General features: G+C 34.6%; 1 protein-coding gene and 1 long non-coding RNA gene across 7 annotated transcripts in view; one reads left to right on the top strand and one right to left on the bottom strand.

The window, feature by feature from the left end:
• SPAST (spastin) overlaps positions 1–22493 on the top strand; it is a 54934-nt gene extending 32441 nt beyond the window's left edge. For all 4 annotated transcript variants that reach the window (XM_025454233.3, XM_025454236.3, XM_025454235.3 and 1 more), the window contains 12 exons: positions 320–453; positions 748–841; positions 3946–4020; positions 4734–4805; positions 6110–6185; positions 6434–6525; positions 6671–6750; positions 9823–9865; positions 11336–11415; positions 13475–13545; positions 14914–14954; positions 21080–22493. In XM_025454233.3, the coding sequence (XP_025310018.1) occupies positions 320–453; positions 748–841; positions 3946–4020; positions 4734–4805; positions 6110–6185; positions 6434–6525; positions 6671–6750; positions 9823–9865; positions 11336–11415; positions 13475–13545; positions 14914–14954; positions 21080–21202 (981 nt within the window). In that variant the 3' untranslated portion in view covers positions 21203–22493. The remainder of the gene's footprint in view (positions 1–319; positions 454–747; positions 842–3945; positions 4021–4733; positions 4806–6109; positions 6186–6433; positions 6526–6670; positions 6751–9822; positions 9866–11335; positions 11416–13474; positions 13546–14913; positions 14955–21079) is intronic.
• Positions 93–21083, bottom strand: LOC112664565 (uncharacterized). 3 transcript variants are annotated; one of them, XR_007402870.1, is made up of 3 exons: positions 17074–21083; positions 13984–14015; positions 93–9459 (listed from the first exon to the last, which is right to left on the bottom strand). It is a non-coding gene; the product is annotated as an uncharacterized LOC112664565 (long non-coding RNA). The 3 variants fall into 3 exon arrangements; XR_004806279.2 differs by lacking the exon at positions 93–9459 and adding an exon at positions 11397–13045; XR_004806277.2 differs by lacking the exon at positions 93–9459 and having other exon boundaries at positions 11397–14015.
• Positions 22494–24078: the final 1585 nt, after the last annotated feature.

The raw sequence follows: 24078 nt of genomic DNA on the forward strand, positions 1-24078 counted from the left end.
TTTTATAACATTAAACATAGAGTTTTGTTCGAATCCTAACAATCAAAATTATATGACTGAATTGTCAGAGGCCCTTTTTATTTTATGGTACCTAAATCTCTCTGGATGAAATCCCCTATAAACCCACTTCATGCCAAATGTAGTTCTGTAGTGAATACATTTTACCTTGAAGTGGATATACAATTTTGGGGTTTTTTAATATCCTTTTTCCTATATTTAAAACTTTTAATTCTGTGAATTTTAAGGCCAATTTTAACTTACTTATGACAAGTGTTAATGTTAGGTTGTATTTTTACATTGCAATTTTGTGTCCTTTAAGAGTACGCCAAAAACAAATAGAACAAATAAGCCTTCTACCCCTACAACTGCTGCTCGTAAAAAGAAAGACTTGAAGAATTTTAGGAATGTGGACAGCAATCTTGCTAACCTTATAATGAACGAAATTGTGGACAAGTAAGTTTTTGCCATCTAAAGTGTTTTATTTAACAGTTTTTAGTTTTGAATTTATCTATACAATATATCATGAGTAAGATAGAGTATCTTCTCTAATGTACATAATTTTTATGGTGGTTTTTAGTTACTGTAAATGTAGAAAACTATGGTTTTACTAATTAAACTATAATTTCACAGTTAACATAAAAATAATTGTATTTCAAAAAAATAATTGTATTTCATTAAGTTTAAATTTTATATTATAATAACTGAATCATATTTTGTCATAGAGCTAACTGAAATTCTATTTCTTAGTGGAACAGCTGTTAAATTTGATGATATAGCTGGGCAAGAATTGGCAAAACAAGCCTTGCAAGAAATTGTTATTCTTCCTTCTCTGAGGCCTGAGGTAAACACTTTATATTACCATTTTCCTTTTTTTTTTTATAAATTTTTTTAAATTTTTATTTATTTATGATAGTCACACAGAGAGAGAGAGAGAGAGAGAGAGGCAGAGACACAGGCAGAGGGAAAAGCAGGCTCTATGCACCGGGAGCCCGACGTGGGATTCGATGCCGGGTCTCCAGGATCGCGCCCTGGGCCAAAGGCAGGCGCTAAACCGCTGCGCCACCCAGGGATCCCCTATTACCATTTTCCTATAACATCATTCATTATTTTTTTTTCAGCATTCATTATTGAATCCATATTAGCAGTAATCTGTGAGTTACACTAGATAGAAATGATTAATGGATGTAACAGACTGGATGTTTTTAAAAAGAAAGAAATATTAGCAATTGATGCTGACTGGTTATTATAGGAGTGACTATATAGGTTCCTAATAACCAATCCATTTTTAACATTTAGAGAAAAAAGTAGGTAATAGAAAATAAGTTTTACATTAAGGTAAGAGAGATTTAAAATTATGAGCCAGAAATCATACTGGAGAAAAGGGAAGTTAGGATTAAATTAATAAGTTTAAGTTTGAAGAATTTTATCAAAGTATAGTTGAAATACAATGTTATAGGAGTTGCTGGTGTATAACATAATGATTTGACAATTCTGTACATTAAGTTATACTCACTATATGATAAGTATAGTTAACCATATGTCACCGTACAATATTACTGCAATATTATTATTTTTTTGATTATTTATTTATTTATTCATGAGAGAGAGAATGAGAGGCAGAGACACAGGCAGAGGGAGAAGCAGGCTCCATGCAGGGAGCCTGATGTGGGACTCAATCTTGGGTCTCCAGGATCACACCCTAGGCTGATGGCAGCGCTAAACCGCTGAGCCACCCGGGCTGCGCCTGTAATATTACTGACTATAGTTCCCATGTTGTACTTTTCATCCCCATGAATTATTATTTTGTAACTAGAGATTTGTATCTCTTAATTCCCTTCACCTATTTTGCTTGTCCCTTTAGCTCCCTCCCCTCTGGCAACCACCAGTTCTCTGTTTTTATGATTTTGTTTCCATTTTGTTTGTTCTGATCATAACAATAAAAACAACAAAATGGTAATTATGTGAGGAAAAGGATGTATTAACCTCATTGTGGTAAATATTTCACAATTTATTTGTGTGTCAAATTATATTGCACATGTTAAAATTACACAATGTTATATCTCAATAAAGCTGGAAATTTTTAAAAACCAAAAAATGCTGAGTAATTAGAAATGTGTCTTTGGCAAAAGAAAGACAAATAGATCAGTAGAACAGAATAGAGAGCCCAGAAATACAGAGACACAAGTATTATCAATTGAAAAAGGCACAAAAGCAATTTGATGGAGAAAGGATAGTATTTTCCACAAAACAACAACTAAACATCCATGTGAAAAAAAGTTCTAGACATATACTTTACACCTTTCACAAAAGTTAATTCAAAATTGGTCACAGACCTAGATGTAGAAGGCTAACTATAAAACTCCTAGAAGATAACATAGGAAAAAATCTAGGTGATCTTGGTTTGAGGATGGCTTATTAGATACAACACCAAAAACATGATCCTTGAAAGAAAAAGTTGTTAAGTTGAAATTCATGAAAATTAAACACTTTTCTGTGAAAGACATTTTTTTTTTTTAGATTTTATTATTCATGACAGACATAGAGAGAGAGGCAGAGACACAGGCAGAGGGAGAAGCAGAGACACAAGCAGAGGGAGAAGCAGGCTCCATGCAGGGAGCCCGATGTGGGACTCGATCCCAGGACTCCAGGATCACACCTTGGGCCAAAGGCAAGTGGCTAAACCGCTGAGCCACCCAGGGATCCCCTGTGAAAGACATTGTTAAGAGAATGAGAAGACAAACCACAGACAAGGAGAAAGTCTTTGCAAAACATTATTTGATATAGGACTGGTATTGAAAAATATACAAAGAACTTTTAAAACTTGAACAATAAAGAAGAAAAATGACCCAGGTAAAGTGTGGACAAAAAATATGAACAGACACTTTACCAAAGAAGATACACAGATGACAAATAAGCATTTGAAAAAATAGGGAAGCCTGGGTGGCTCGGTGGTTTGGTGCCTGTCTTCAGCCCAGAGCGTGATCCTGGAGATACGGGATCGAGTCCCACATCAGGCTCCCTGAATGGAGCCTGCTTCTCTCTCTGCTTGTGTCTCTGCCTCTCTGTGTCTCTCATGAATAAATAAATAAAAATAAAATCTTAAAAAAAAAGAATGCTCAACATCATTCATCATTAGGGAATTACATGTTAAACAACAGTAGGATTCCACCTCACATTTATTAAAATGGCTACAATCCAAAACACAGTACCAAATGCCGGTGTGGATGTGGAGCAATAGGGACTCTACTCATTACTGAAGGGAAGGCAAAATGGTACAGCTACTTTGGAAGACGGTATGACACTTTAATTTTTTTTTTAATTTTTTAAATTTTTATTTATTTATTTTTTTAATTTGAGAGAGAGAGTGCGCATGAGAGCAAGCATGAGCAGAGGGGGAGGGCAGAAGGAGAGGGGAAAGCAGACTCCCCACTGAGCGAAGAGCCTGACATGGGCCCCAGGATCATGACCTGAGCTGAAGGGAGATGCTTAACTGACTGAGCCATCCAGGTGCCCCAACACTTTTCTTAACAAGCAAGCACTTGGTTTTACCTCACTCCACTGAGGAATTTACCACACTTTGTCAGATCTCCCTCTGCAAAATTTTGTGTCTTCTGTTGTCTCCTTTCTTATTCTTTTAGAAGATTTATATTTTCTTTATTCATTTACTATTATTTTGGTGAGATTTCAAAGGAAGTAGAGAAGCATACCTATGTTTAGTATGTCTTTGTTTAGCTAATTTGCTTTCTTTTCTCAGTGAAATTTTTAAAAATTTTGTTTTCTTAATAATTATACCAATTTATTGATTACGTGCTCTCTTCAGAGCTCTGACAAGTTCTGTTTGGGAGGATGCTACAGAAAAATGGTGCTTTTTAGATAACAGTACTTAAAGTGTCTGGAAAAAAAGTCTCCAGAATTATAGTTGTGAACTAAAGTAAATGTTTTTAGTTGTTCACAGGGCTTAGAGCTCCTGCCAGAGGATTGTTACTCTTTGGTCCACCTGGAAATGGGAAAACAATGCTGGTAAGAATTCTTTTAAAATTTGAGAGTTCTATTTAGATAATTAGAAATAGTGATATGAAAAAAAGAAACTTTACATTGTCCCTGAATTATTTTTAGAATTTGCTTTTTACTCTAATATACTTGTTTTGTTTTTTAAGATTTGATTTACTCATTCATGAGAGACAGAGAGAGAGGCAGAGACATAGGCAGAGAGAAGCAGGCTCCATGCAGGAAGTCCGATGTAGGATTCAATCCCAGGACGCCAGGATCATGCCCTGAGCCAAAGGCAAATGCTCAACTATTGAGCTACTCAGGTGCCCCTTTTTTCAGTACATTGAAAACAATGTATTTTTGCCCAAATTTTTACTGGGATCTGGATACCTTTCTCCCGCATAACTATTCTAGAGGGGAAAAGTAAGCAGGAAAAGAGTTTAGCTGTTTCTCTCTCTCTCTCCAAACAGTTATCTTTCTATAATTAAGAAGAGACTTACACCCTTTTTGTAACCTCTCCTTATCCATTCTGCCTTAGAAAAAATAAAGAGAATTGAAAGAAGCATAGCTCTTCCTAGACCTTGTCCTCATTGCTGAGAAGGATACACATTGATTGCCATACGTCAGGAGCTGTGTCATATTTTATATTTTTGGAAATCTTTTCTGTTGTTTAAATTGATCAAATGCGGTTATCTTTTTAAAGGAAGATACTGAATATAATATTTGCCCTTGTGATTTTTAAGGCTAAAGCAGTAGCTGCAGAATCCAATGCAACCTTCTTTAATATAAGTGCTGCAAGTTTAACTTCAAAATATGTGAGTGTTCTTTTTCTAGTCATGTTTTATGTTACTGTCTAAGTGTTGCTAAGTATAAATGCTAATAACACTACACAAAAAATATTTTTGAGTTTTATATCTATTATTTAGATATGATGAAAATCACTCTTCAAAATAGAAAGTTAGGCTCATTTAAAGTTAGAATTGTGCTGTCAAATACTGTTGTAGTTTGCTGGGGCTGTGTGACAAAGTACAATAAACTGGCTGGCTTAAACAACAGAAATTTATTGTCTTAACAGTTTTGAAGGGTAGAAGTACAAGATCCGATATTGGCAGGGTTTTCATTTTTATAATGTAATTAAAAGTAACTGTAACAAGATACCTCTTTTCCTGGTTACATTTTATTTTCTCTGTGAAGTTTTATAAATAAAATTGTTATTAAAATAAGTGTACTGAGCATTATACACTGGAAAACACTACCTTGAAAGTTAGGGGCTAGGGATTCCAGCCTAACTTTTGGATATTGGACTAGCCTTAAGAAAATACTGCTTTTAGGCCTCACTTCATTTATAAAGTGTTGATGTTGTAAGAAGTGATCTCCTGCAGTTCCTTCCAGCTCTGTGAATATTTGTTTTAATGATTCTAAATCTGAGGCCATTTTTTTAATGAAATTTTCAATTAAAAAAATAGATGCCAGCTAGAGGATGGAAGAGTTTTTACAGTAGATTAGCCCAAACCTCATGACCCTTTCATTAGTTGCTTTTAGTGTATAGAATGGTTTTAGTATTGTCTTAGCCCCTGGAATGTTTCAAGGGATGTTCATAGACCTCTTGGGCTACCTAGAAATATTTTTATACTTATTGACAATGATATTGTGAGAATGAATTTAAGTAAGTTTAGTTTAGGAGAGCACTTTCCAACTTACCTGGTTCTATAAATATACTCTGCAACTAAGGGCTTAATAAATATCTCTTTTTCTCCCAAAATATTCCACCTTCTCACTAGTTATACCCATAGTTGCTATTCCATTTTCAAGACTTAGGAATGCAGGGTTAAGCAGAATAGAGATATATTTAATTTTTTAAAGTACTTAACAGGCCAGATCCAGGTTTCAGCACCAAAAACATAAAGTACTTACCAGACTGTATTAAATACAAAATATTCTGATTTTTTTAAATTATGAGACAATTCAGTAACTCCCCTCTCCCAATTCCTTAAACCAAATCTTTGTTGCAAAGAAAGGAAATTAAATTCCTAGGTTCTAGACTTTAGATCATGAAATTTAAACAGATGGAATAATGCTGTATTGTATGTGTATTACAATATATAATATCTTGTTTCAGGTAGGAGAAGGAGAGAAATTGGTGAGAGCTCTTTTTGCTGTGGCTCGAGAACTTCAGCCTTCAATAATTTTTATAGGTAAGAATATGTTTTATAACTAAGTTAGTTGAATATTTATGAAATTTCCCCCTCCAAATTTGAGAGGTGTAATAGGAAAGATTATTCAAAAGGAAAAAGTTTTAATCTAAAAATGGCAAATTTACACACTATCTAATGAATTGAGTAGGACCCAGGATATTAATAACTTAAGTAGTAAACTAGATTAATCTCAAATGACTCATATAGCTTGGCTTTTAATTAAAGTTTTATCTTTGTATTTCCTTTAGATGAAGTTGATAGCCTTTTGTGTGAAAGAAGAGAAGGAGAGCATGATGCTAGTAGACGTCTAAAAACTGAATTTCTAATAGAATTTGATGGTGTAAGTATTGATTATGGTATTTCTAAGATGGTAGCATTTTAGTGTATATATTTTCCTAAATGACCTAGATTAGAAATACAGATATCTTTATTATGTATCTGTTATTACTTTATCTAAAAGTACTGAAAAAATTTTTGGCTTATAGGTACAATCTGCTGGAGATGACAGAGTGCTTGTAATGGGTGCAACTAATAGGCCACAAGAGCTTGATGAGGCTGTTCTCAGGTAGGGAGATTATGTAGAAACACATCAGTTTCAGATGTATTTACTCCTGTGTTCATCTCACATATCTATTTCCTTCACTCTTAATTTGAAGACTAAATTCATTATTTTGCTCCTGGTATCCATCCTTTGGCCTCTTGTCATCAACTGCAGTTTTGTTTTTTTTTTTTTAAGATTTTATTTATTCATTCATGAGAGACACAGAGAGAGAGAGAGAGTGAGAGAGAGAGAGAGGCAGAGACACAGGCAGAGGGAGAAGCAGGCTCCTTGCAGGGAACCTGATGCGGGACTCTAGCCTAGGCCTCCAGAATTATTCCCCAAGCCGAAAGCAGACACCCAGCCACTGAGCCACCCAGGCATCCCATTGTCACCAACTAAAGATTTTGAAGACAGAACCGACATACCACGAAAACAAGTTTACACTTTGTTGTTTCAGGAAAATTGCTTATTTCTTCTGATTAGGATTAAATTATTTTAAAACTCCAGAATTGATTCTTACTCTCTTTTCCTGGACTTCATGAGAAGTCAATAAAAGCAGGCAGGATTCATGGGAACTGTATTCTGTGTTCTTGTGTGATTGAACAAATTTATTCCCTTCCTACAGGGAGGACAGTTTGACTCAGCATAAAATTCTTCGGCCTCCCTTTCTTTTCCTGAGGAATTGATTACATTGCCCCATTGTTTCTAGGATTAAACGTTATAGTGTAAAAGTCTGAAGCCAGCCTGCTTTTATTCACATTTATGGATTAACTTGATTTTTTTTCTCCTTACTAGTTATATTTAACCACTAAAATCTAGTTATTTGAAATATGTTGATTTGTGTTTATTCTGGGATTTGGTGTTTGTTTAAATTGGTAGTTTGAAACCTCTTGTTTTAGGAAAGTAATTTTGAATATTATCTTGAATTTTTATTTTCCTGATTCATTCTTCTGTTTTTTTTTCTTTCACACACAGTTTATGTATTATGTTGCATCTTTTTGCCTTCCATATCTTTAATTTTCTTTCTAATCCTTTATAACTCTTAGGTCTTGTTTTGTTCCATTTTATTTGTTGTCTTTATTGGTTATTGGGTTTGTGACTGATCTTTGTGCTAGTACTTTTGTAACCTGTGTCTGTGGTGGTTTTCTCCTTTGTTTTCATTGCTTTCTTGATCTCTATAATCCTGTTTTTCCTCTTTTGTCTTATTTCCTTGAGCTTTTGTAAGTTATAGCCTTCAGCCCTTATATCTCATTGAGTTCTTGTTTCATTAGGAGACTTCTTTTTGATTAAATTATTTCATGGAAAGATATATGGTCACAATTTAAATTTGTTCTATGGCAGAATCTTCTTGCATATATTCTCTGTTTTATATTTATTGTAATCTTTTCTCTCTTTTGGCACTTTAAAGAAATTATTACATATTTTGCTCACTGTTCTTATTTGAATAAAGGGAGTTTTCTTAGAAAGCCTAGTTTTAGAGTGATATTATAGGAGAAGAGCTAGTAAATTAAGATACTGAGCAAGTATCTTGTCCTATGAATAGCCTGGACTAACAGGCAGTCTCCTTGAGTCACCATCAAATCCTACCTGATAAAGATTAGTCAGTGCAAGATAGCTTGTAATCTTCCGAGATGTCTTGATGTCTTCTTACAAAGGTGATAGGTCTTTGAGTTTCTTTTTTCAGCCTCAATATTCTTGCCATTCCTCTGCTCCTGACTAGGTTTCACATGATTTGCAGAGCCATTTTTCACATGCTGGTTTAAATATGGAAGGCTCTGGAACACCTGGGTGGCTTAGTGGTTGAGTGTCTGCGTGTCTGCCTTTGGCTCAAGGTGTGATCTGGGTCGGGGGATCAAGTCCCACATCAGGCTCCCTGTGAGGAGCCTGCTTCTCCCTCTATGTCTCTGTCTCTGTGTTTCCCATGAATAAATAAAATCTTTAAAAGATAAAAAATAAAAATAATAAATATGGGAAGTTGGCTTTTTATTAATCCTCCGAGAATGCTCTGTTTCCTTTAGAATACTCTGTGCTGATAGCCACGCCTAGAATCTGCAGTAGAAGATCCTGTGTTATCCTCCTTCATCAGTATCATTTTCACTGCCCTAGGCAGCCCTTCTTCATTCACTTTAGTTGTATAAATATTACCTGAGTTTGTTGATGGTGGAGTTTACATTTCTGTTTCAATGGTCCTTGTTTGTTTTAGTTAAGTTTTAAGAAGGTAGCAGAGATTTCTTTATTCCATTTCTTTTTTTTTTTTTCTTTAAAGATTTTATTTATTTATTCATGAGAGACACACAGAGAGAGAGAGAAGCAGAGACACAGGCAGAGGGAGAAACAGGCTCCATGCAGGGAGCCCGATGTGGGACTCGATCGCGGGTCTCCAAGATCATGACCTAGGCTGAAGGCAGTGCTAAACCGCTGAGCTACCCGGGCTGCCCTATTCCATTTCTTATATCAGATATTTTGTTTGTTTTAAAACATTCATGCTATTGAAAGCATACATATAGGAGCAAATGAGTGGCTCAGTTGGTTGAGCGTCTGATCTTGATTTAAGCTCAGGTCATGGTCTTAGGGTTGTGAGACTGGGCCTCACATTGGGCTCTGCTCTCAATGTGGATGGAGTCTCCCTGGGATTTCCTCTCACTCTCTTTTCCTTCCTTTCTCCCTTGACTCCTCTTCTACTCGTGTTCCCTCACGTGCTTGCACGCACTCTCTCTCTCTCTCTCTCTCTGTCTAAAAAAGAAAAGATACACATACATAAATGGTTACTTTAATTCTGACAATATTGAATTAAAGATTTTTAAACAGTATCTAGAGAGTTTTAAAAAAGTAACTCAAGGGGTGCCTGGCTCACTCAGTCAGTAGAGCATGTGACTTCTGATCTTGGGGTTATAAATTTGAGCCCCATGTTGGGATTACTTCAAAATATAATCTTAAAAAAAACAAGTAACTCAAAATAACTTCACACTGATGAGTACACTATAACGCATTCAAATACTTTGAGTATTAAAGTTTTGTTTTTTTGTCATTTGCTACTTGAACTGAGTTACCTTTAAATTCAAGGTAAATTCTGAAATTGTTTGAATCTTTTTTTAGGCGTTTCATCAAACGGGTATATGTGTCTTTGCCAAATGAGGAGGTATGTATCTATGTTTGAATTTTTTTTTTTTTAACACAGAAACAAGACCTACCATCTTGACAATATTGATTTTCCAATCATTAGTACAGCCACACTGGAAAACAGTTTGGCAATTTCTTTTTTTTTTTTAGTTTGGCAATTTCTTAAAAAGACAAATGTAAACTTAACCATAAGACCCAATAATTCCTTTCCTAAGAATCTGCCCAAGACAGATGAAAACATATGTCTAACACAAAGACATGTATAAGAATTTTTAGATTAAAAAAAAAAAGAATTTTTAGATTTATAAATAATAGCCAAGAACTAAAAATCTAAGATCTAATTAGAGAATGGGTAAACAAATCTGTTGTGTGCATTTAATTGACTACTGTTTAACAATAGGTATTTGCTAGGATTCAGGTATTTATACATGCTATATAATATGGAAAAACCTCCAAAACATACTAAATGAGAAGACACCAGGTATAAAAGATAATCTATCATATGGTTCCACTTGTATGAATTGTCCAGAAAAGGCAAATTTCTAGAAAACAAAGGAAATTGTTTGCAGAGTTTAGGGGTAGGAGTGGAGATTAACTGCAAACAGACATAAGTGAACTTTATTTAGAGTGATAGAAATGTTCTAAAAGTGGTCATGGTGATGGTTGCACAACTATATATTTATTAAAAGTCATTGAATTATACATTTAAAATGGGGAGATTAATGTTACATGAAATCATTCCTCTATAAAAGTGTTTATTAAAAATGGTGATTGTCGGGGCACCTGGGTGGCTCAGTGGTGTAAGCATCTGGCTCTGGGTTTCTGCTTAGGTCATGAGATCAAGCCCTGCATCAGGTTCTGCACTCAGCCACAGAGTCTACTTAAGACTCTCTCTCCCTCTTCCTCTGCCCACCCCTGCCCCGCCCCATGCTCTTAAGCATTCTCTCTCTTAAATAAATGAATCTTTAGAAAAAAATAAAAATATTTAAAAAATTAAAAGTTGTGGTTGTCTAGCCCAAACATTTAACATCCTTGATAGCAGCAGCTACTTCCTTAGTGCTTTATTTGGATTATCTTTAAGTCTCTCAAGAACTCTCAAAAAATGGTGGTTTGTTTGTTTATTTATTTTTCTTTAAAGATTTTATGTATTTAATTGAGGGAGAGTGAGTGAGCACTAGGGGGCAGGGAGAGACAGATGGAGAGGGAGAAGCAGATTCCCTGGCTGAGGAGAGAGCCCAGTGTGGGGCTTAATCCCAGGACCCTGAGATCATGATCTGAGCTAAAGGCCACGCCTAACCAATGGAGCCACCCACGTGCCTTGCAAAATGGTAGTTTTAACTCCAATTAACAGACATGAGCGAGCCTCTAAGAGAGTGACTTATTTATGATCATTCAGCTAACTAAATAAGGGTTAGGATTTGAACCTAATTTTTGGATATTTCATTAAGCTAATGGTTGGAGCTGATAATTCTTTAATATTTCTTTTCAGACACGACTACTTTTACTTAAAAATCTATTATGTAAACAAGGAAGCCCATTGACCCAAAAAGAACTAGCACAACTTGCTAGGTGAGTAATTTGATTTGGTCTATCTTAAAGCTTTTTTTTTTTTTTTTTTTAAAGAATTCTGTTTTGTGTATAGTTAATTATGAAATGAATAATTTATTTTTAAGAGAACTTCACCTCATCCTTTAACTTCCTTTACCTTTTTTTCTTATCTCTTATTTTTATATATATGGTTTCTAAATTTAAATTTCTAGATCTTCTATAAGACCTGACCTACATATCCAATGATGGCATATTCTTTTTATAAATTTATTAAAACTTGTAAGTGGTATTAAAATAATTTTAAAAACTTAAAACATCTTGTATCTCTGCCTACACCAATGCAAATATTTTCTTCTTTCCTTTTTTCTTCTTTCTTTCTTTTCTTTCTTTCCTTTCTTTCTGCCTACACCAATGCAAATATTTTCTTCTTCTTTCCTTTTTTCTTCTTTCTCTTTTCTTTTTTTCTTTCTTTTCTTTTCTTTCTTTTCTTTTCTTTTTATTTTCTTTCTTTTCTTTCTTTTCTTTTCTTTCCTTTCTTTTCTTTCTTTTCTTTTCTTTCTTTCTTTCTTTCTTTCTTTCTTTTTTCTTTCTTTTCTTTTCTTTCCTTTTCTTTCTTTCCTTTCCTTTTCTTTCTTTCCTTTCCTTTTCTTTCTTTCCTTTCCTTTTCTTTCTTTCCTTTCCTTTTCTTTCTTTCTTTCCTTTCCTTTCCTTTCCTTTCCTTTCCTTTCCTTTCCTTTCCTTTCCTTTCCTTTCCTTTCTTTCCCTTCCTTTCCTTTCTTTCCCCTTCCTTCCTTCCTCCCTTCCTTCCTTCCTTCCTTCCTTCCTTCCTTCCTTCCTTCCTTCCTTCCTTCCTTCCTTCCTTCCTTTGTCTCACAAGCAGGGGAAATAGCAGGCAGAGGGAGAAGGAGAAGCAGGCTCCCCACTGAGCAGGGAGTCCAATACAGGGCTCGATCCCAGGACCCTGGGATCGTGACCTGAGCCAAAGGCAGATGTTTAACCAACTGAGCTACACGGCACCCCACGGATATTTTTATACAAACTTGTTCTCTAGTATTACACATAATTTTTTTTAACTTTTGCATCTTCAGCTTTTCTTATGAGTGGTATACTTAAGTAGAAACTATAGGAGGTGTATTTGAATTTTAGTCATTAAAAATCTCATAAAGTAATTTAAATACTCAAGAAGTATGTGAAGTGTTAGTAATTTTAGTAAAAACCCTGAGTTCCAGATACCTATGAGAAAAGAGTAAATTCAATACTTGGAAATATTGAGGTTCTTCTCTGTCATTGCAATAAAGAATGCAGCTAATAATGTTTAATCTCAATAGTTATATAACATAGTATGTGCTAAGTAAATGCTTTCTTTTCCTGTTTTATTTTCTTCTTCCTTTTTGTGTCCCCTCCCCCCCCCAGTTTTTAGTTCCCCTTGATAATCTCTTGGCTGCCCAGGACTCTCCACTGTGGCATCCCATTCAGGTGTTCCTTTTTTGCCAATGTCTTCTACACCAGACTACACCAGACTCTTCCTTTACCCTATCTGTCCTATGTTTAAAGAAATGTACCTTGGGGACCTGACTGGCTCAGTTGGTAGAACACGTGACTCTTGATCTCAGGGTTGTGAGTTTGGGCCTCACGTTAGGCATAGAGTGTCCTTGAAAAAAATTTTTAAAAATTTAAAATTAAAAAAAGAATCTACCTTGATTGACAATGTTTTTTGTCAAGATAAAGAAATATTAATTTACAGAGCAATAATTATGGTTATGTGTCAGTTAGCTAGCAATGGCTTATAGGTGTTATCTTTTCCAAGGGATGTATTTAAAATTTAATGGAGCCTCCTGGAGATGTAATATGCCTTAATCTAAAGAAATGGTTCTCATAATGAAAATTTCAGGCATTCTGAGGACTGCCATAGACTATTTTGTTTGTTTTCAGCAAGTGGGCCTTTCTGTGTCCTTAAAATCAAATGACATAGCTCTCTGCTTGATGATAGAGGCAAACTAGATTTTACCCTCTTTTTACATGGAGATTTTAAATCTGCAAAGATGAAAATAATTTACTCTTTCTTCCTTCCCATTCTCAGAATGACCGATGGGTATTCAGGAAGTGATCTAACAGCTTTGGCAAAAGATGCAGCATTGGGTCCTATCCGAGGTATGTGTATAGAGCCTATTTATTAGACCACTTTAGAAGCTTAAGAAGTCCCTATTGAGAGGTTTGTTTTTGTTTTAATAAGAAAGCATTGAAGCTGTTAGAAAACTTATTACAAAATAGTTTCTAGAGTTAGAGTCAGCAACTCTAGAGACTGAGAGAGTAAAGGGCCTGATAAATATTTTAGGCCTAGGGGCCACATAGGCTCTCCGTTGCATATTCTTCTGTTTCTTTGTTTGTTTTTACAAACAAAAATGCGAAACCATCTTAGCTCACAGTCCACGGGTCAGTAGTAGACCATGACCCCTATTAAAAACAACAGTTTTCAGTTTTTTATTTTTATTAAAAAATCTTTGTTATTGAAATATAGTTCACATACGTTATATTCATTTCAGGTGTACAACATAATGTAGAAAACTCTGTACATTAAACAATGCTTACCACGATAAATTACCATCTGCCATGTTTCACTTCTTGATAGTAGGTAACCAGCAGAAAATAAAAATAAAAAAAATAAAACATTTTTAAGCAAGCAAAAAAGAAAAATAAAGGGGAAATGTTCTTATCTGTTTTTTTGGCTCTTCTCACTTCAATATTCTGATATCGCTTGAAATTAAAAGTGTCTAAAGGGAAGCTTTTATTTGTATTCTTATATGTTATCTTTTGAGGAATTGCTTTGATTTGATTCAGAGTTATTTGCTGATTGTGAAATACCACTATGATACCACTTTAGATATTCTCAACTGCTTTTCCACAGCCAGTATGGGGAGTGGGTAAATGATGCTCTCAGGTATGCACGCAGATTGCTGGCTGTGACAATAAAAAGGAACATGAAACATGAAACTTCTAGAACTTATCTCCCACAATGAAACAGTGTACTGACTCAGAATTGCTGGTTTGGAGAATAAGAAGTGTAACCTTGAGAACATGGGCAAAGCATTCTAGTCAAACTTGCTGCCAGACCATGAAATCTTGTTCAGAAAGTGGACTCAACCAATCACTAATATATAAACCATTTGCCTTTTTTCCAGAAAATTTTAACTATTCTGAAGCAAACAAAAGTTACTGGGTTTAAAAAAAAAATCAAAACACCTTTGTAAAGAACAAGCTGCATTCTTTTAAGTTCACTCTTAAACTTTGTAAATTTTATTGTTCTTGAGCAATATGCAAAGAAATTGAATGCCTCCCAGTTACTCCTAAAAAGGACTATTATTAAGCATTTATAAATTGTGCTCTTAATATTAATGTGTCTTCCTTTTAATACAAATAATTTATATTGAACTTGTACTTTTAGATCATTGTACTTGGTTTTGTGCTTCAGTAACTTAAACTTAGAAATTTTTTTTTAAGTGATTGTCTTATATTTTACAGAACTGAAACCAGAACAAGTAAAGAATATGTCTGCCAGTGAGGTATATTATTTTATAATTATCATTTCTTTGCTCTGGTTCTCTATATTGTAAGATAGGTTTTGTCTGGATTTTTGTAGTTGATATGATTAGAAGATAGAAAATGTTAACTTTGCTTCATTTCAAAATATACAAGCATATTAAATTACAATCCCTTATGTTCTTTGGTAATGGACAAAAAAACATTGTACATAGTCATTAAGTCATTTTTCTATCAAATCATAGAAAACTTGAGGATTTTACTCTTGTAACAAGTTAATCCCTTGATGTTCTACTTTGTGAGATTCTCAGCATTTATTTTTGTCCTTATAAAAGCAATTCCAGGGATCCCTGGGTGGCGCAGCGGTTTGGCGCCTGCCTTTGGCCCAGGGCGCGATCCTGGAGACCCGGGATCGAATCCCACGTCAGGCTCCCGGTGCATGGAGCCTGCTTCTCCCTCCTCCTGTGTCTCTGCCTCTTTCTCTCTCTATGTCTATCATGAATAAATAAATAAATCTTTAAAAAAAAAAAAAAAAAAAAAAAAGCAATTCCAGGGCATCTGGGTGGCTCAGTCCATTAAGCGTCTGCCTTCATCTCAGATCATGATCAGGGTCCTGGGATAGAGACAGGCCCATGTCAGGCTCCCTGCTCAGTGGGGAATCTGCTCCTCCCTCTCCCTCTGCCCGTCCCCCAGCCTGTGCTCTCTCACTGTCTCTCCAATAAATAAATAAAATCTTCTTTAAAAAGGATTAAATAAATAAAACAATACCATTGTAATGTAATTCATTACATTTTCTTAATATGGTAGGCCCTCTTATGAAATGCTGAGGCATTTCTTTTGAAAAACATTGCTGCAAAATATGACATTGCACATGCAGAATGTTTGTAATAACTATGTAAGCAAATATTTAAAATTAGTCTTAAATCATATTTATAACTGATAACTGATATGTCAGAGATATTTTTTACCGCCCAAGTTTCAACAGCTATTGAGGAGACGGTGAACTCTTAACAGAGAGAATGAATGTATTTTTTTTAAAGATTTTATTTATTTATTCATTAGAGGGAGAGAGAGAGAGAAGGCAGAGACACAGGCAGAGGGAGAAGCAGATTCCACACAGGGAGCCCGATGTGGGACTTGATCCCAGGACTCCAGGATCACGCCCTGGGCTGAAGGCAGGTGCTAAACCGCCCAGCCACCCAGAGATCCCGAGAATGAATGTATTTGAGTACATTTTGGCAGTCTTTTTTTCTTTAAGCTTCTGAGTAAACGTCATTGTTTTCAGGTATTTTGTGCATAGTAGTTAATTAACTACGTTACTAAGAATACCCTCACACTTATTGCAACCACCATTTCATTTTAAGTCTAATTTACCTAGAGTGTCTTTGATATGAGTGAAGCTGGGAATAGAGTATTCCACATACCTTCTTTGGCATTTAGCTACTATTACCTTAAAAATTCACATTTAAAGTATAAGTTCCAAGTCCCTTTTATTTGATTCATAATTTTAATTCCACATTTACTTTTTTTTATATGTAAGTACTATACAGCTTGTGTTCCCAAAGTGTCTTGTGGATTTTTAAAAAGTTTATTAAGAATATCCCATAAATATATATTTTTAATGTTCTTATAGCATAAATCTGATAATACCTTTCTACTCAAAAAGTGAACATCATGCATGAATTCTTTCTTCTTCATACACCATTTCCCTGCTTTGGACCCAGGATAGATAAACTCGATATCACCTATACTTTGGCCCCTTAGCTTCAGACTAGGAGAGGCCGATTGTGTGACAATTTAGGCGTTTGTATTTGTCCCATGGAAAGACCACGTGGAGTAAAGGGACTAATTAAGGTAGTAATGAGGGCAGCCCGGGTGGCTCAGCGGGTTAGCGCTGCCTTCGGCCCGGGGTGTGATCCTGGAGACCCGGGATCGAGTCCTGCATTGGGCTCCCCTGTGTGGAGCCTGCTTCTGCCTCTCCTGGTGTTTCTGCCTCTCTCTCCCTCTGTGTCTTTCATGAATAAATAAATAAAATCTTTAAAAAAAAAAAAGGTAGTAATGAGCTAAAAAAACTGGCAAGTGAATTTCAGTAAGAAGCAGTCTACAAATTCTCAAATGATTTAACAGGCAAAAACCACTCACCTCCTCATCTGCAAGTATTCTTCACTCTGTCTCAAGCTTTGTTAAGACCATAGCATTTCCTGTGGAAGTCCATTGGGAAGACTACTTGTACCTATAAATGGAATGCTTTGATACACTGATTAATATCTTATAATAATTTTATGAAAGCAAGTAGGTGGCTGCTTAGGGAATAGAAATTCTTACAAAGCTGTCCATTATTGCATGAGAAAAGAAAGCAGTTTTCCACTGATAGTGCCTTTGTTAACCTTTGTATATATTTTGCCCATCCTTTTTTTTTTTTTATATTTTGCCCATCCTGAGAATATACATACAGTCAAACTTAAGCAACATTTTTCTTTTTCTTTTTTTTTTTTTTTTAACACTTAGAGTGAGCGAGTACGGGGAGGGACAGAGAGAGAACATCTTTAAGCAGACTCCCCAATGAACAGGGAGCCTGACATGGGGGCTTGATCTCATGATCCATGAGATCACGACCTAAGCTAAAAACCAAGTTGGATGCTTAACCAAATGAGCCACTCGGGCAGCCCAAGCAACATTTTTCTTCACTGAACTAAGTCAACCTAAATATAGTTCCTGTTTAATTTGAAGAATAAAGAAATTTTAAGTCTATTTACTTTTTTTAGTAACTCATGACTTTAAAACAAGATAGTTCTGTTGTATTGCCATAAAACAAATTGCCTAAAAACAGCTTAAAATGGCACATATTCATTATCTCACATTTTCATGGAGTTGGGAATATGGGCATAGCTTAGCTGAGTCATCTGCTTCGAGCACTCTCATAGAGTTGCAATCAAAGTGTTGGCCCAAGGTCTCTTACAGAGCTGTAATCAAGCTGTTGGTTGGGGCTGTAATCATTATAAGGCTCAACTGTGGTAGATCTACTTCCATGCTCACTTACATGGTTCTTTGCCAGATACACTTCCTCCCTCAGTTTTTTCTAGCCATAGGCTGAAGGCCTCCTTCAGTTCTTTCCCACATAGGCCTCTCTAACATAGTACTGAGAGCAAGCAAGCCAAGAAGAAGAGAAAGTACCAACAAGATGGAAGTCAGAGTCTTTATAACCTAATCCTGAAAGTGACATCCCCATCGTTTTTGCAGTATTGTTCTTAATTTTTATTTATTTATTCAAGAGAGACACTGAGAGGCAAAAACACAGGCAGAGAGGGAAGCAGGTTCCCTGCAGAGAGCCTGATGCAGGACTTGATCCCTGGATCATGATCTAAGCCAAAGGCAGATGCTCAGTCATTGAGCCATTCAGCTGCCCTAATGGTTTTAGTATTAATAATTTGGTAGTACTTTTAGCTGTTAGTTCTGGACTTAGGAGTTAATATTTATAAAATGCTTAGGAATTATATTTATAAAATACTTAAAACAGTCTGGCAACAGTGGATACTATGCACGTGTCCATAGAATAATTTTAAAATACGTAGTAATAGTGGCATTTTTAAGGAAATCTATTTTATCAGTCGCATTTATGAGAGGAAAACAAAAGTATTTGGTTTCTACAATTGTATACTAGAATTGTATTTAGTCATTATTTAGTACAACTTAAATAACTGTCTAGTCAGGTACTGGTGTGTGTGTGTGTGTGTGTGTGTGTGTGTACCTGGGATGTGGGATTGAGTCCCTCATAGGCACAGGGAGCCTGCTTCTCCCTCTGCGTATGTCTTTTCCACTCTCTCTGTGTCTTTCATGAATAAATAAATAAAATCTTTAAAAAATAATAGAACACAAGTAATTGTATTGTATTCTGTGTTTTTAAAAGATAGTCCTGGGGCTCCTGGATGGCTTAGTGGGTTAAGCATCTGCCTTCAGCTCAGGTCATGATCTCAAGGTCCTAGGATCAAGCCCCAAATCAGGCTTACCACTCAGTAAGGAGTCTGCTGCTTCCTCCTTCTCTGTCCCTCCCCCTGCTCATGTGTTCTTTCTCTCTCAAAAAAATAAACAAAATGTTAAAAAAAAAAATAAAGGTAGTACTAAAAATTGTTGGTTATAAATTCAGGGTATAATGTACTTTGTTTTTAAAGCACAAAGTTTGGGGCACCTGGCTGGCTCAGTCAGTAGAGCATGTGACTAAGTATTAGGGTCGTGAGTTTTTTTGTTTAAAGATTTTATTTATTGATGAGAGAGAGAGAGAGAAAGGCAGAGGGAGAAGCAGGCTACCTGCAGAGAGCCCAATATGGGACTCGATCCCAGGACCTCAGGATCATGCCGAGCCAAAGCAGATGCTCAACCGCTGAGCCACCCAAGCATCCCAAGGGTCGTGAGTTCAAACCCCATGCTAGGCATGGAGCCTACTTAAAAATAAAAGAAAATAAAAAACAAAGCACACAGTTTGTATCCACTTTAACTGTAACTTTGCTATTTCATTATTTCGTTTTGATAAGACATCTTTGCCGATTTATTTTTCTGCAATTAACTGCCAGTTGCTTTTTCCCATTGTATACATTCACCTCTTACTAACTTTAAAATACCATATATAAATTTCATATATATATATATATATATATATACCATACTATATATTTCAGTTGGAATTTCATCAAAAGCTTTTAAAACCTTAATTTCTATAACAAATAAATTTTATTCAAGAATATCATAGTAATACATTACATTCATCATCCTTCTACACTTTGGGCTTTAGGAAGAAGCCAGTGTGTGTTTTACAGTTAAATAAGTAAACATGTAGGGCTCATATGGTGATTATGTGGTAACAATATGTCCTTTCCTTTTTGACTAAGATTAGGCTACAAGTTACAAATGTGGGTGATTTTCTCAATATGTGTTCATCAAGATATGAGGGTATGAAGTAGTTAGATTGGCTTTTATAAGAGTAATAAAAAGAATAAATATCAGTTGACATTTTGTCTCAAATTCTCCTTTCACTTATTTTTTGTCAAAATACAATGTATATATTAGTGACAATTTCTAAAACTATTCATTTTGTACCAAGCTCCTTTTGGTTTTAAAAATCCTTTGGTAACTAAAGATATATGTTAACTCAGGATTCTTTTCTACATTCTCATAGCCAATTAAAAAGGTCAGAAGGGATCCCTGGGTGGCGCAGCGGTTTAGTGCCTGTCTTTGGCCCAGGGCGCGATCCTGGAGACCTGGGATCAAATCCCACATCGGGCTCCCGGTGCATGGAGCCTGCTTCTCCCTCTGCCTGTGTCTCTGCCTCTCTCTCTCTCTCTCTCTCTATCATAAATAAATAAAAATTAAAAAAAAATTATTTAAAAAAAATAAATAAATAAAATAAAAAATAAAAAGGTCAGAAAATAAGACCAAATTAATATAAAATGCATTATAAGTAATATTAGTATTAGAAAATTTAAGATACAAGCATCTTCTATATTGTAAAAAGTATTGTTTCCTTAAGAGTCTCATGCCCTTCTTGTAAACTTTTCCTCTAATAAACCTAACATGACTTTAGCTAGAGTATGCTTGTGGTGAGACTTGAGAATTCTGTATGATGGAATTGTGATTCTTTTTTCTGCTTGTCTGTTTTTTGTCAAATTTTCTTTAATGAGTGTTTTCTGTTTTTATAATGGGAAAACATTATGATTTAAAATTTTAGGGACCCCTGGGTGGCTCAGCAGTTGAGCACCTGCCTTTGGCCCAGGGCATGATCCTGGAGTCCCAGGATCGAGTCCCACATGAGGTTCCCTGCATGGAGCCTGCTTCTCCCTCTGCCTGTGTCTCTGTCTCTCTCGCTGTGTCTCTCATGAATAAATAAATAAAATCTTTAAATAAATAAATAAATAAAAATTTTAAACCTAGGAAATTAAACACATATCGTAAAAGTAGATTAGTATAGCATTTTGGTAAGATTTCTTATATAGCAAACTTGCCTAACATATATGTAAAATAAGATGACTGGCATGATTTTCTAAGAATATATTTATAACCCAATAAACAACAGCATCATTACTTTAATCCATTTTTGGGTTAATTACTGTATATATGTTCATGATTTGTATTGTCATGTGTTTTTTTTTTAATCTAGATGAGAAATATTCGATTATCTGACTTCACTGAATCCTTGAAAAAGATAAAGCGCAGCGTGAGCCCTCAAACCTTAGAAGCATACATACGTTGGAACAAGGACTTTGGCGATACCACTGTTTAAGGAAAGACCTTTGTAAGCCTGCAGAACATTTTGCTTTTGAAGAGAGAAACACCATCTTTATTGAATAGTTATCAGCTACAGAAATTCAGCCTAAGTTTACAGGACTTTTCAGAGTCTTACAATTACTTGTACACCCTAGCAGATGAACCATAAAACAAATTTAAATAAAATATACAATGCAAATGGAGTATTTTGTTGAAGGCCTTCTTGCCTATGTTCATGGTTATCCTGATGGGCACTGTAAGTTAGAGCACAACAAAAACTGATTCTGGTCTTCTTTACCAATATAATCATAATGTAAATAATAATTTGTATATCGTGTTGCAGATGAAAGTATTCCAGAAACAGTGAATGGTAGAAGACACAAGCGCCTTTGGTTGTTTGTCTTCTGATGTCTTTTCTTAAAATAGTAATTTTTTCTATTTTCCTCTCCTACTGTTGTCTTTACTACAGATGATTAGAATGCCAAATTCTCGAAGTTTCTTTTTTTTCCTTTTTTTTTTTTTTAATAAAACAAGTCCAGTGTGCCAAATGAAACTTCTTCCTATGTAACGGTAATAGGAAAAAGTATTTTGAAGGTTTTTTTCTTTTTCAAAAATCCAGACATTAAACAATTGCATTTCACTTCACATTTTTCTATTACCTTGCTACCAATTTAGAAAGCAATTTGTTGATAGCAAAAAAGCAAATCTTGTAAAATAGAGACAGTTAGGAGGTTTGAGTCACTCTGTCATTACAAGATGTAGATCAATCCTCATGTGACCTGCAGTATTTTTTTCTAATATATGTCAGAAATTTATTGTAGACTGTTAATTTATTCCTAATGGAATTTATTTTCTGCTAGAATGATTCTAATATTTAAAAAGGCCAATCTTAACTGCTGTAAAAGTGGTCCTGTGTGAGAGAAGGGAAGAACTGAGAGATAAGACATTTCTAATTTATTGCTTATTGCTTTCTTACTGTTTACAGGATAATTATAAGCCAGTGGATCTACCATCTTTTATTCTTAATAATTATTAATCCCCCTTCAATGAAACTTTAAAAAATTACTGAATTTTTATACATTGCATACATTTTATAGGTTTCTTGTGCTCACTTTGTTAACTAAAAAGTTAGTCTGTTAATCTGTCTTTTGTTCCCCAAAAATGTATAGTAATTCCATTTCTTGTTTGTATAAGTATGCCTGGATTTTATTATAAAACTGTCATTGTAGGAAGTAGACTCATATCATGGCTTTTTAAATATTGTAATAAAGGCAAATGGATATTTGCCCTTAGTTTACTGGTTAAAAGTTTGTTTACAGAAATTTTCTTTGGTGCTTTTATGTAAAATGTCATGGGTGGAAAGAATAATTTTATAATAGTAACAAAGATTTTTTCATTTAAGAAAAATATCTTTGGTTTTGAGGGAATACATTAAAATTAAAAACTTGCCCCAGCTAAATAAGAATTTTATAATGAAGACATACATTCTTTTTAATTTTATTCTTGTTCTTGTTAAAGATTTAATCTACATATAGATGTATTGGTTTCTTAAGATAATGTGCTATTTGTAGCTGTAACTCAAATGTCTCCTCTAATCATGAACTTAGAACTCCCTAGATAACAGAAATGAGGGTTGAGATAAATAGAAAAGAAAAATTTTTAAGCCAGAACCATGCCTATTTTCAATCACATGTTGTATCTTTTTAAGGTCTCAAACATTACAGCATCAATCATAAAATATTGATAATGAAAGATCATACAGTATACATGATGACAAGAATTGGGAATATCCAAAGTTAAAACATTTTCAGTAAAGCTCATAAAATTTCACTTTGTATTTTCATTTAGAAAAGGATTAACATTAATGAAACTTGAATAACTGGTCAGTCATATTAAGGGTCTGTGTGCTTCATGCTCAACTTTTAAAATATGATATTTAAAATCATTCTATCTGCAGTAATGTAGCTCACTTTTTATTGGCATAGTTTTTAGATAACAAAGATTTCAAATGTTAAAAAATAGAAAAGTCAAGCTAATATTCTCATAAACACTGAATCACAATTATATATTACTGTATGAATAACCATCCATACAGTATAGAAGTTCTTTTACTTTCCTGACCAAAGTCTGAAGTTGAGCTTAGTGATAGAGAAGTATTTTCTATGGCTTACTTTTTATTTTATTTTCACTTTAAGCTGTTTTTTTTTTTCTCCTCATAGAATAACCATGAAAATAAGGTAATGATATAATTGGAGGCAAAGGGATTCGTCTGTTTTTTTTTTTTCTTTTTTTCAATAAAGATAGAAGTTGGCGAGGCTTTCTGAATATTAGACTTCGTTTGTGACCTTTTGGATTCTGTGTTGAACTGTCATATTAACTTCTTAAAAAGTAATGCTTAAACATTAAAAGTTAGTGTGCTCACTTTAATATGGCAGTGTTTTGTAAACTATATTAAAACTTACTTTGAGCCAAAGGAAAGAATCAGTACTATCTTTCCCAGATAATGGTAAAAGTTTATTCTAAGACAGTCTGCCCATTGAGGTTGTTAGGTTTCTGACCATGCTTTGTGCTTAGGAAGAAGTGAAGGAAAAGCAGATACGAGAATTCCAATTTAAGTAAATATACAGCAGTCTATTTATAGGGTAAAATTCTTTATATTTTGTACAGAAACTAATTCTTTTGGTAGAATGAACCATTTAGTTTGGCTTTGGACTCGAGTCAGAAAAAGAATTTCCTTGAAGTGCTTATCTCAAATTTTAATCTGGTCTTTTGTATTTTTTCTTCAGAAGAAAAAAAAATGAATTAAAGGGTTCAGCTGCATAAAGTGGATTTTTATCCTAATGGATTGGAAATAAATGGTAGATTTTATTTTGCCTTTAATTATTTTTATTT

The sequence above is a fragment of the Canis lupus genome, chromosome 17 (assembly GCF_003254725.2).
Source record: "Canis lupus dingo isolate Sandy chromosome 17, ASM325472v2, whole genome shotgun sequence".
NCBI lineage: Eukaryota > Metazoa > Chordata > Mammalia > Carnivora > Canidae > Canis > Canis lupus.